General features: G+C 39.4%; 1 protein-coding gene across 3 annotated transcripts in view; it reads right to left on the minus strand.

Annotated features, from left to right (window-relative positions):
- unc5c (unc-5 netrin receptor C) overlaps window positions 1–14421 on the minus strand; it is a 111754-nt gene that overhangs the window by 34585 nt on the left and 62748 nt on the right. For all 3 annotated transcript variants that reach the window (XM_034896920.1, XM_034896919.1, XM_034896918.1), the window contains exons 3-4: window positions 8119–8262; window positions 2578–2681 (exon numbers count right to left, since the gene is read on the minus strand). In XM_034896920.1, the coding sequence (XP_034752811.1) occupies window positions 2578–2681; window positions 8119–8262 (248 nt within the window). The remainder of the gene's footprint in view (window positions 1–2577; window positions 2682–8118; window positions 8263–14421) is intronic.

The raw sequence follows: 14421 nt of genomic DNA on the forward strand, positions 1-14421 counted from the left end.
TTACAGCTGATCTCAACAAAAAATATCTTAATTAAAATTAAAGTAAAGATATCACAACCTCAAAGTGTCAAAAATGTAACAACTATTATGATGTTAGCTGGGACACTATTCTAAAAGTAAAACTTAATTTTAGTACCATGAGCAATGAAAATAGAATGTGTATGTCATATGTCTGTGAACCCAAGTAAAAGATTTTCCTGATACAACTCTGTTATTATGTTTGAAAAGAGGAAGCACAAACTTCTGAGTCCTGCTTCCAGTTCATCAGCAGTGAATCTTTTTCTGCCAGCTTGTCAGCCAAAATCCCACTATTCACTCTATAGAATAGATTAATAGACTTTCAGTGCTCAGTTGAGTTGTTGGCAGCATGTTATTGTAAGTCTGTGCATGCAGACATGTTATTGTCCTTGCTGGTACTCCAACATGTGCACAAATGTGTGGAAATGAAGGGATGTGACTACACAGGGCATCCACAGTCAGCCCAGTTTGTGTGTGTGTGTGTGTGTGTGTGTGTGTGTGTGTGTGTGTGTGTGTGTGTGTGTGTGTGTGTGTGTCCTGCTTGTCTTCTTCATGAAAGATTGTCTTTCAATGCCAAACAGCACAATGTCCATCACATGCAGTCCACATGATTTAACAAAAGTGCAGTAAGAGAATGGGTTTAATGGCTAAGCCACAGCCTGCCATCCTGCCAGCCTCTCCCTTGCTAGGCAAAGGCCTGTAACGGAACCACAGGGCGAACTGACAGCCAACTGGAGGCCCGACAACAACCGACTGGATCCAACCTTGAAAAAACCTCTACAGCTCCTCTCCCTCTGCCTTCAGCCTCTCTCATCCCCTCTGTATTATTTTTTCATCTTGTGGGTGAAATATGACAGATCTTTCCTTCACAACGGCTGCTACACATTTCTGCAGATTCATATGTAACCACAGACTTAGCCCATCTGCTTTTTTTTCTCTGGTGGGCTTGTGTGGGAAAAGGCCTGACAAACACAGATGAAAAAGCAGCATTCAGATTTGTCCTTTTTTCTACTGAGGCAGCTGTGTTTGAGTTCAGAAAAAAAGAGGAAAAACAACTCGTGGAACGGAACTTTTGTCTTTTTTTTAAGCCATGAGGTTATTGCGAGGAATTAAAGACGCTGAAAAAGTGCCTCTGTAAACACACAAAATCCAACTCTAATGTAGAAGGAAAAGTAAACAGAGAAAACTATCTCCGCTCTTAGTCACAATATAGAAAATGACGCATGCAGGGAGAAGTTTAGACAATCTGTTTATCCTTTTCTTTTAGAAGAGGTGAATATGCTACAAATGTCACACATATCTTACATTTTGACCTCATAATATAGAACATGTTTCCTTGACTCTCCCGATTGATAGCTACATATAGAAATAACACTGATTCTACTTACTATACATTAAACACAAATGCTTACCGGCTTTACCCAGACCAAAAAATGCTATTAATGTTGCCTCCTATTCCCCTTCATGGTGTGTTTGGGTTACCACAGCAACTCCATATCTCAGAAAGCATAGATGTGTCATGATTGGACCCAAGCTTGGTCTCTGATTGTTGCACTGTATACCATGTGGCTGTTAGAGCAGTACTATCAGACTGAAGCTTGGATTGTATAAGGAGAGTCTGCCGAGTGCCAGTCCCAAACTTTAGTCCATTTAGCCTGTCAGCACTTTCAGCGGGAATAAATGCTGTGCAGTTCCACTCACTTAACTCGGCTTTTCCAGGTCAATCACAAGCCTTTAAAGAGTTCAGTCCCAACACCCACAACTCAAAGAAAAAAAAACACCAAAGCCCCCCACCTATCAAACCACCCATTCATCCGCTATTTATGTTCTTGCAATCTCAATTGAGCCTTTTCAAATGCAGCTACAGTGTTCTACTGTAGGGCAGGGAGGACGGAGAGCAGGAGGGCGATATTGGCTGAGCTAAGGTAACACAGGGACAACACTGGTTTTATTTTATTTTTTTCCTATAGCAGATAATTAAAATGTTCTTTCCTCAGACCAAATTTCAGTGAGGGGCCATGTTTAGGAAATACCCAAACAGCTTAAATAGTCCAGGCAGTGGTGAAAAAAATGTCCTTATCTGTGCGCTGGACTGTGTCAGATTATTTAGTGTTATTACCATAACAACTTCTCAAATGAACAAAGTTCAAAACTGAAGGCCAATTCTGCTCTAAACCCAGTTTTCACTGTTTTATGTGGTATAAAAGAACAGAGCTAATGACTGGTATTATAAAAAAATGTAATACATCCTTATAAATACAAGTGCTGTGTGGGAGATGAGCACTTTAGCTACCCATTATATACTTTTTTTGTTCAAAAATTACACCAGAGATGATAGCGTCATTTCAGCAGAAACCGACCCTAAAAAAAGTCTGTGAAGCTCTTCACATAAACCTCTTTTCAGAGCAGCCAGTTTATTGGATTGAGGCGAGGAACTTTTTGTAAGGCTTAGTCTGGATAATCACAACTTTCTATAAGTGTATATTAGAACAAACAAAAACCATAGTTATCCCAACAACTACATCGTACTGGCTCAGTGAAATGTCTTTTTAACCTTACCTCAGCAGCTGGGATGCCTTCAGGTGGGCGACATTGGAGCAGCACTTCCTGTTCAAGTGACACTTCCTTCCCGAGAGGTTCCTGGTCAAATGTCTTCCTCAGGTCTACAATGAACAGACAGAAGTATCAATCAATATTACCTCCATGTCATTGACAGGTATATGTAAGGGCTGTTCTGAAAATCTTTAATATCAAATGCTGAGTCAATCAATATTAGTATTGGTATTCTAACAATACATCATCAAAAAAAGGCAGGGTCATTCGTCAATAATAATAGCCACTGAGCAAACACTATGTATTTAAATGTTTTAAACAGTAACATGTAAGCTCTCTTTTTATCTCCTTCTCACACAGATAAACTGGCCTGAAGTAGATGGATGGAAGATAGGGAGAAGGGGATCACTTGCCCTCCAATGAAAAACCAATATTTTTGTGCTGTGAGAGCCCTGATGGAGCTGACAGGGCAGGATTACTGAAGGTGTCATGCTACACTGGAACCCAAAGCCCATTAGACATATATCATAATCTGCTGCACAGACTGAGGCAGGAGCAGCAGGCACCATGCAACAGAGTGGAGGCAAGGGAGGAGAGAGAAGAGGACTTAATGGGGAGTTACAGTTCTATTTGGGAACTTTGTTGTGATTACTGAAGCATCAAATCTACAATCAAACTCCACTGATAACATTTCTACAGCCTTCACAATATTCGTAGAAAACCCCCGCCTTTTATACTGACACATTCAATCTAAAGCAGTAACCAACACAGCATGATCTAAAATGACATGCTTTTCTTATACAACAATTTTTATGCTGGGGCGTTGGACTGGGGGAAAAAAGGCAACTGAGTACCCAGGGCCCTCAAGTGAGGAGGGCCCAAAACAATGCTAGAATGAATAGCTATGGATGCGGAGATTGCATTTCTAGAGGGCCCAGAATTTTGTGCTACGCCCTTGATTCTACACTCAGAATCTGACATGAACTGAACTCTACAACTATGCCACCCTTAACACCAAGCCAGTCTAGCTAACAGAGACAGGCGTGAATGAAGACGGAGACAAACCAAGTTAAAAAAATTATATCTTTGCTGTATCTACGACCTGAGAGGATATAGTGAAACATAAAGTCAAAACAATCTAAGTAATTCAATCTGTGAAAAAGATATGGCAATTCTTCACAAACCCTTATTAATACAGTAATGGACTGGTATTGACATTGTGAGTCAACATAAAAAAGATACAAGATATTTATTATACTAGATAGCTACAACAATAGCAAATTGGTTTTGAATTCAAGGTTTAGATGTGAGTATACCGCGGAATAAAAGCCCCTTCAGTCACAGCAACACAGAATGTATGGCAGAAATTGTACTTTAGATGTTGAAGCAGACGACACATAATAAGTCCAATATTCTTGGGTACATATGTTGTAGAAATGTTTAGGCTACAGCACACACACCTATCAAAGGAAAAAAAACTGTTCTTCAATGTCCGGGGAAATTGAAGTATTTGTATGGATAAAGTAAGGAATTCTCACTAGTTTCTGGTTACCAACAGACATCTCTAAAATCTGATCAAGATGCAGGTTCAATTTATTCAATATTTGCTTTCTTTTCATTCACTAGCTATTAAATGAGAAGACAATAACTTAGAGATACTGTTCAGCTAACTGTTTCACATCCCCTGCAGGAGAAACTACATCATGTTCTTATTACAGAATAGATGATCAGGCTAAACCCAGAGGCCCAAAAAAATACCTATAGTCATTTTGTAAGGTTCACTTTATATTTGGATAAATTAACCTTAAAATAACAAATTCAATAAAATCCCCCAAATCAACCTGTGCGTGTGCATGTCTTCAGGGGGTTTAGCCATAACTCTACAAATTTCAATGAATTATAAAAGCTGAAAGTGGTGAATTGAAAGCAATTTCTGTGAAAGTCTGGTATGAAATTAAAAGAGGGAATGACTAGAGGGGCATGTTCTGAGACGTAGCTTTATTGAACTTGATCCAGAAACAAACTGTTTGTTTTTCTTAAGATGGAAAGGTAAGGAAAGGATCAAATCTGTCTCAAAGGGGTACAGTTGTTTGAAGTTGTAGGAGTCATTCTACTGTTGCTCTGATGTCATAACTACAAAATGTAGAAATGGATCCTAGTTCAAACTGCTTCCGAAAGATAAAAGAACATGTAGTCACAGTATGAAGGGTGAGGAGGAGAAGTAGGCACACCTTCTCCTTCAATGGGGCGCACTTCATGATATACAGTAGTATTCACACTCCAGCCAAATCCAATAAATTAAATGTTAAAGAAGAACATGCAATTCTTCACTAGTCTCGCAGCATGCCATTTGGTGGTTTAAATGGATTATAATGCCTAGCAGCCAACACCAGTGTGCATGGTTTGGCCCAAACATATTTTAAATTGGAAAAGATTGTTTATCATGAGAAGAAGAAAAAACTTGGCCTTTGAGCCATATAACCTCCTTATACCCATAGAAATGCATGAAAAGTATGGATATAAAACAATATCTTTTAGTTACCACACGTTTAAAACAATAAGATCTCTTTATACATTCAATAGTATTGAAAATACAGAAAAATAACTGATTTCCAATAAACTTTTAACCCAAGGCTACATAGATGAAACGATGAGGAAGAAATGAACTTGTCCTTACTTATATGCTCCACATATCTGGAACAAACGCCCAGAAAACTGCAGATCCACTGTAGCTGTCAGATCTTTTAAATCAAGGCTGAAGACCTTTCTTTTTGATGTTGCCTGTCTTTAAATAGTTGTTCATTTCTTTAATATTTAATTTCTTATACTGCAATGTAACTTTCATTCTTGTGTTTTATCCGTTTTTAACTGTTTTGTGCAAAGCACTTATAATTACCCTGTTGCTGAAATGTGCTATAGAAACAAAGCAAACTTGCCTTGCCTTGCCTTAACCTGTGGCTGTTACAGTATTCTCTCCAGAAACAAAACCACCATGTGACTGGAGGCAGAGCCCCTCCTATTCTGTGTGCCAAGTTACATTTCTGTTTTTGTTGCTGGAAAACCCACAGTCCTTTTTTTTATTATTTTAGTGTAAAACTAGAGTCTATTTCTTCCACAACTACCACCAAGTCGGTGCATTACTGTACAGAACACATATACCACAGTATACAGTAGTCTGCATTACATTAGTATTAATGGCATAGGCCAGTGTTTGTGCATTAATGTTAAATATTCATGTTGGCATAAGTCATTCTTCAAGTAGCAGATCAACTACAGCCTGTTAAACTAAAATGAAACACTTAGTGCTTGCATTGTTTTCCTCATGATTTGCAAACGTTTGGCATTATCCTTTCTGAAACACAGTAAACGGCATGCAAGTGATTATTTTGTACTGTATTTTATTGGATGTGGGTTTAAATTATGCTTTCCCCTCTGGAGTCTCCTTTTCTTACTACTCGTAACCCTGAATAGTACTGTGGGACACTTTAGGGTGTGGGACCAGCTGAGACGACATTCCTGTGGGAGTCACACCATCCCTCCTCAGCAGACAAAATCTTTCAGCCTCAGTCCCCCTCAGAAGGATACACATTTGACAACCATTACCTTAAGTACATTTGTTAGGAGACTTGTCAAGCTAAATTACATAAACCCTACACTTCGGAAACATCATTGCTTAGTAAATCATTAGGTACTAATGCAAACCTAGATTAGGTAGGACCATTAAGACTTTAAAACAAAATCATTAGTAATACCACTAGTAATACATTTGAGATTTTATTGTTATGTTGTACTCATAAAAATATAAGGCCCAAACAAACAAGAAAATCAATTTCCAGCTTTCTCAGTAAACATTACCCTCCAACAATCTTTTGAAAGGCATTTCAGTTAATTTGATTCATTTATTTAATTTGTTTCTGTGCACATGCTTTTATTGCCTCTATTTGGCAAGCCACCACTGTTTCCCAACTATGGTGGCCAATGAAAACAAGGTGACAAGAAGAAAAAGCAATCACTGGAATTTACACATTCTCTCTGCCTCAAACAGGCACACAGAAACTCTGACAATACTTTTAGTCAGACCAGCTTTTTTGCAAGTCTAAAAGGCAGTTTTTCAACAACACAACCTCTTAACTCCCCAGCGCTGGCTCTGACTCACTGTCTGATTAAACTGTATAACTGTATATGTTTAGATGATGGGAGAGGAGAGGAAAACAAGCCCAGTTTCCATTAGCCTAACAGGATAGAGCCTGGCTCTGACAAGAAGACTGCCTGAAGAGAAAGCACAGCAGAGGAGCTAATCCATTCAGCAGAAGCTAATGGGAGAGGAAGAGGGATCCATTGTGATTTGAGGGATAGGTTAGTGCTGGAAGGCTGCTCATCATGGGTGATTATAGGAGGTGGAGCAGCGGGAGTGGACTCGGTGGGAGACTGAGAGGCATGATTCTGATTCACCAGGCTAGTATAACAGAAGCAGTAATGAGAAGAGCTACTGGTGTTTGAAAAAGATGGCATACACTGATTTCAAAGAAATGTATACAGCAAATCGGGGGGCCATAACAGAGAGAGTTAGAAGGACAGTGATACAACAATGCAGAGAAAAAAAAGGAGTTTGGTGAGATATCAATTGAGAGGGACAGGTATGTGATTGCAAACTGACTCTAAATGGAATAGATCAAGTGAAAACCAGGGATATCTTGACTCCATACTGTGCTACTAAGTGAAAATAAAATCATTTTGACAGTGGCACTGAGATGCCAGCCAAATAATAAGCTCAAGTGATATCCCTATCAAGCGCTATCCAGCAGTGATACCAATATATTTGATGCAGACTACAACACACACTGCAAGTGGGTGTTGCATTTTGTTTGCCACAAGTCAAAACATGACATGTCAGTCAATATGCCTTGTAATGACTTAGACAGGAGTTGAAAGTGTGATGATCTAGCTGACACTACAAAAGAAGTGTGTAAGCAGTTGTGTTATGTAATAAGTGTTGTGTTGCAGAAGCATTGCGTCGATGTCACATTTATAGCTACTCTCACAAACTCTACTTTCCTCACCATGTCCTCTGGGACTTTGTAACTTTTCAGATTTTGATTGGCAGATCTTTTGGGAAACTGTTAAAAAATTTGCTCAAACTCAGAATGTTTTTTCGTCACTATGAAAAAAATGTGAAATGCATTTCAGTAGGAAGACAAACATAGTCAGAGAACAAATGAAGACCACCCACAGGAAAAAAAGAGGGAATACTGGCATAAACATGTAGCCTCTCTGCCGTGTATAAACTGCCGCAACTCTCTCCTGCCTCTGCACTATTTAGTATGGGTACACAAGGAAACTGATGCAGATTTTGTATTATTTTTAACCAGTTCAAAGTTCAAAGGGACACTTGACACTTTTTTTTCCATGATGCACAAGTCTCTCTTTGAGATACATTTCCTTGGTAGCCAAGAGATTTTGTGTGGAGAAGCATACAAAGATGAGAGAGAACATAAAAACTGAGTAATGCGATAAAGAGCAAGAAGAAGGAAGGGGGAAGATACTCACAGGCAATGCGGACATGGGCTTTGCGGCTCTTGGTGGTCCCTGCGGAGCTCCAGGCCACACACTGACACCAGAAGTCCTCCGGCCCAAACAGCTCTTCCACCTGCTGCCGAGTTATCTCTATGCTTGCCTCTCTCACTACTAGGCCTATGAGGAAAGACAGAAAAGAGCAAAAGGGAGAAAGTATTAGTAGATATTGACAGAGAACAAAATTAGGAACTAAAAAAACAAAAATTAATCAGTTGATATCATATACACTACCATCAGACAATCCACACATTGAACTGTTGTATTCTACCACCTGGGAGAGAGCGATGCTTACGTCAGTATCCAATCAAACGTATCAGTACAATTTACAGTCACATCACATGCTTTGACACTGGGTATTTCTGTGTGTGTGTGTGTGTGTGTGTGTGCGTGTGTGAGCGTGTGTGTGTGTTTCAGCCTGGCCCTGATTCCAGAGCCAGAATGCTGAGCTGTTTTGGTCCGGGCCCTGTGGGGGAGGATTCTCCGCGTCATGGCTACCACAATCCTGTTTGCTAACTCCTCTGATTACTGCTCATCTGGGTGCCAGGACCCAAACAAACAAATCATTCCCAAAACAAATGACTCTACCCACAGCTGCCCCTCTAGAGCAGATTATGCTGCTGCTGCTACCGCGTGTGTATGTGTACGAGCATAGGAATTGAGTGCATTCATATAGGTTTGGATTATGTGGTGCGAGAGCATTCACTGAAGTTATAGATGCTTCACATGCAATATCATGCCTTATTTCAGCTCATCCATCATCCCTTTTTGATTGAATGGGATATTTTTGATGACAATGGTGATGTCACAAAGGCCTTGTAAAAGTAAGAAATATACTACAGTAAGACAGACTGCAAATTTCATTATGAGAAAATTAACACTTGGATTTACCTCAAATATCTGAACCCATCATGGGCAGGGATGATACAACAAAATAATTATCTATGTGTGTTAGGACAGACACTAGTTCTGCTGGCCTCTAGAAGAACCAGAATTTAATGTGGGAAACACTTAGAAGGAAGGACACACAGAGTTATTGAACAGCCCTGCAATAGTTCTGCAGATTTTTTGGAAGACATGCTGAGATCATGCTGTGATTATCCAATGCCACCTCATCCCCAAAGTGCTGCTCTATAAGGTTTAAATGTGAGGGTTGTGTAGCCCGCTGGAAAAAAAGTTAAGTTGATGTAATTTTCCTGGAACTGTCATGCTCATGTACCTGGTCAGCATGCAATTATGTGAAAGTGGACTGTGACATTCAAATTATTACCCAGTACTACTACTAAAGGGCCTTTTCTCTCCCTAGAAGCATTCCCTACATCATTACCAAGGGGGGATGCATCCACAGATTTATGTTGTTTGTCTACCATAATTTAGATCCTGTCATCAGCACTACAATATTATAATTGTCAAGCGACTAACTAGTATGAAAAATATGTTTACATGAACAGGGATGTGTATTGTTATTGGTATACAGACAATATACTCTATGTTTTTGCAAATTATAATGGCTAAAGTTGACTTAAAATTAATTTTTTAGTTTTCACAAACATCCCAAACACTCTGTCTGTAGTGCACACCATTCCCTGGCAATTCAATCACAATGAAGCTGGTGTCTCTTGAGGAGACACAAATTAAAAGGGCTGCACAGAGGGCATGCCAATTCAAACAGGGGAAAGTTGTGGAAATAATGATGTGGCCGTGTTTTCAGAAGTACAAACTGGAGTTTGTCCAAACGCAAGTGTAATTTTATTAAATGAGCTAACTGTGACTATATTTAGCTGTGGTTAGTTAGCCAGGCAACCTGCCTCCATTTAAGCATGGTAACAGTTCCTTCTTTATTCTTCCTCCAGTTTTTGGAAAACAGTTGGGAGAAGGAAGAGGCTTTAGTATAAGTTAGCTAAGGATACCATAAAAACAACAATGACCAAAGATCCTACAGCTTCCAGTGTTAGTGCTAATCTCAAGCTAGCTTGAGCATCTGTTGCAATGGTTTGTTCATTTTGGGATGGTCCAATGGGAGCACCCTAGTGATGAGAAAGAAAAGAATAAAAACTTACTCTTTTAAGTAACCCGCCACTATATAAACTGTAGTTCAGAGAAGAGTATAGATCCAAGACAAAAGTGACAGAAATGCGTCTACTACTTCAGCACCACGGACAGCATCAAGGATTTAGCAATACACAGTTAGGCTACTGATATTTCAGAACCATGGCCCGGGATCAAAGAGTCTAACTTGCACAAACTGCAGTCGTATAAAGGCTCAGTTAGTTAGTTAGTTAGTTAAGCAAACTAGATTAATATGTTCACCAACAAAAGCCCTCTGCCGTTGCAATCTCGCTGCCAATGGAGGATTTAGAGGGGGATGGCAGGTTAACAGGAGGAATGTATTTTGGTCATTACCAAGGGGGGTGGCATCCCCCCTTAAATCACCTACTGGGGATCACAGCAGCTAATTAAACTTAGTATTAAGACATTTTAAACTTAATTAAATGTTTTCATTAGCTGAAGCTGTAGTTTTTAAGCTGGTTATACAACAATGCTTCTGTAAAAATGGCCCCGTGGCAAGCAAATTAAACAACTGTTTGAGCTACATACTGTATATTTCATGTTATGTATTTCTTTTTTAACTGAGCTTACCCAAGAGGTGCTATGTGTTGTTGGTGTGACATCATTATCATGAGCTGCCTTGAAATTGTGTCACAGATAACTTATAGTGTTCAGATGTTCATTCAATAAGTAACCTAATCTGTGCCTGAAATCTAATTCATTATATTGTGATTCACTACCTGCTGAACTAGGGATCAAATAGACCTTTCTGAGACACACTGTGAACCTTTGCCAGTAATCCAAAATTGAAATTTGAAAAAAGATAATATTGAGTAATAGATGTATCAAAAAAATGGTAGCAAGGCAATAGTCTGTTTGAAAATTCTTACCTTTTACCTTGATGTTAGGAAAATATGATAATTTCTTTGTTGATTTATTTGCCCAAACATTACATTTAGTTTAGTTTGCATGATAAAGACATTGTGACAAGAAAGAGTCCACAAAGCATACAAATTATTACAACTGCTGTTTGCAATAGAACAGGAACCCTACTTTTGCATTTATTTGACCATTACCATTATACTCTTACTCTGGATGAGCAAATTTTGTACAAAAGCTCAAGATCTGTTCAATTCAAGTAGGTTTACGCAGTACCTATCTGGATTTCTGGTTGAATGAAAATGAAAGAGACTGGATGGTTAAAAAATAAACATGCCATTTTATTTCAGGTTCAGTGCATTCACACAGCCTCATTGCTCTGGCACATACACCAAGCAGAGTGGCATCCCACACACCAGCTTAGCGCTCATGTAAAATTTACACAGTATGCCGACAGGCAGAAGAACAGCCGCGTCTGTTGTGTGCGCATTTGCTTCTGCATGTACTTTATGTGTGTGTCCACATGTGTCAAAGGGTGTGTGTCTGTGGTTGTCTATCCTGAATGCCAGTGTTTTGTGAGAAGATGTGTACTGTTAGTTTGATAATGTCAAGGATGGATGTGAGAACATCACACGCACACAGTGTGAGAGGGGAAATCAATAGCGGAAACAACAAGACTATATTAATTCTCAGAGGGTGTACAACACACGCCAGAAACTGTTCATTTCTGTCTGTGCTGCAGACCGTTTTTGATGACTGTTCAACAGTAGTAAATTATTCATTTGATATTGTTAGAATAAGCCCAGTGACGATGATGACTAACTTTATGTCTACTTTAAGAGTAATTCATGACTTCATGACTTTAACTAAAGCAGGAATAAAGTTGCACTTCAACACAACAGAAGGATCACTCTAGCAAAAGACCAGGGCTCCAAACTGAGCTTGCTGACCTCATCCAGTGACTTCATGTGTTTGCTCAGCTAGCAGCTCTTAGTACACTGTATAGCATTTCAAGGAGAACAACAAAACAGACAGACTTTCACTCAATTTGCAATCAAGAGGGGCAACGTAAGTGTGGCCCGTGTCAGGATAGGCGGTGAGGGGCTACTTCACACATGTCAATGTGGCCATTAGTAGTAGAAATGATTCTACAATCGGTCCCATTAATAGGCTGAAGAAGTGTGCCTCGTTGGAGATTATTCATTATTAATGTTGTCATTAAAGTGAGCCAGCCTAGCTCCTTAGTACTGGCCATCATTATTGATCAGACCAGTCAGGCAGAAAAGGAGGCATTGGCCATTGAAGGAGGAAGGAGGGGTTAAATGCTCTCATTATCTGGCCAGATGAAGAGTACTCCTGTTTGATCTTCTAACTCATATCTCAGATGGAGTGACAATCTGTCTCCAGTGTATATTACACTAGCTGTTTCTACTTATAATTAATTTGCATTCGCTCAGATCAATGCTCCTTTTTTTCAGAACGGACTTCAACCTGCCCTCAACACTGGAAGGTAAAAGCTACACTGTTGAGGTGACAGCAGAGTGAGTCTCTAAAGCTAAATCATTACTGGGGAGAAGGCCATTTGTCAAAATTGCCATTACGCTTTGTTCCTTCTCACCACTTGTTTCATTGTTGCCTCATGCTAAGTCACATTTTATACATGTGGTCTGAATGTATGGCTTTTTATCATGTGCATCCTCATTATTTCATGCAAAACTAGTCTCAGTTCATGTCAGAATAGTTCTGCTCTCAAGTTAAACTTCACAATAGTTTTATTTTTTGCTGTTTTTTTGCATGTCACTCGCGCTACATATGGCCCACTGCGTGTCACATCCGTTGGATTAGAAAGCCTTTAGCCAGGAAATATACCTGCGTCATGTCTCGTGGAAAGCCGCAGTCAAGAGCTGCAGATGAGTTATTTCACGCTGTGAAGAACATTGTGCAAAGAAAGGCTATCAGTGAATCATGCCCAACTATTTATGCCCCACAAATTGTGCCTTCAGCAGGAGGTGGTTGTAATGATATAAATATTATGTAAATTATTCTTATTTGTGTCATACACTGCCTATAAAAAGTATTAAGCCACCCAAGTTTTTATGATTTATTGTGATACAACAATGCCGCAAAGTAGATTTATTGTGGCTTTTGTGATCACCAAAAAAGAGCCTTTAATGTCAAATTAAAAACAGATCTCTAAAAAGTGATCCAAATGAATTACAAAATTGAAAATAAAAATAATGGTTTCGATAATTATTGACCCCTTTATGCCCCTTGCTTGTGTTCTTTTTTCTTAATGGTGCAGGTTCGGCTGTATAAAAAAAAAGAAAAACCTACTTTGACTTAATGGTGTAAGACAATAAAACAAAATGACTTCGAAAGAGGGTGAATACTTTTTATTTGCACTATATTTTACCCTTGATGAGACAAAAGTACTGTATCAAGCCACTTCATTGAGAGCTTTAAACTTCCATCGCCCAACCCTACTGTAACGTTTTTGTGTTTTCAAGTGCCAAACACATGCACACAAACAAATAGCTGTGTTGTTCCTGTGCATGGATAGGAAGTGGACAGCACCTAGTTGTCATATGAACATGTCAAACATCTGGATGGAGATCCATGGAGCCTTTAGCCTAAACGAACACCACCATTTGCATTTTTTGTCCTCACTCTCTCTCAGTCTCTTGCACTCTTTTAGTCTCATTATCTCTCAGTTCATCTTATTTTCATGAGATCATAAGTTCTCGTCAACATGAAAATGAGACAAAGAGAGAGGACGAAAGAAAAAGAGAAACACAGGGGGTGGGGGAGGGATCCAATTTCTTCAGGCTACACTATCAGTGTTATTGACCAGGCAGGCCAGTTTCTATCGGTGCTCCTTTTCTGTCAATCTGGGGAAATCAGAGCGCAATGGAGTGGGTTGAGAGAGACTGCACACATCCACTGGGCTCTAGTGGTGTTGTGTGTGTGTTTGTGTGTGGGGGTGCAGGGGCATAAATGAATGAATATATGTGCAGTAAACAGCCTGTGGATATGGCTGTGTACAGTGGGTGTGTGTGTGTGATGTGTGGGATGTTTTCCATGTTGATACTTTTAGTACAAAGCCTTATGACACAAAGGCTAAGAGCCACTGATACCTTTACCATCTCCTTTGTCATAATCATAACCATGAAACACATCCTCAGATCTGTGTATTCTTCCTACAGTACACTAGGTCAAAATGAAAGGATTTCAGTTTCCAATACTCCTTTTATTGGAACTGTGTTATTTTACTGTGTGTTGGCTGCTACATTGTATTGGTGTATCTGCTTTTGTATATTGTACCTGTACTTACAACATTGTAAGGTATTTTTC

Source organism: Etheostoma cragini, chromosome 16 (assembly GCF_013103735.1).
Source record: "Etheostoma cragini isolate CJK2018 chromosome 16, CSU_Ecrag_1.0, whole genome shotgun sequence".
Lineage (NCBI taxonomy): Eukaryota > Metazoa > Chordata > Actinopteri > Perciformes > Percidae > Etheostoma > Etheostoma cragini.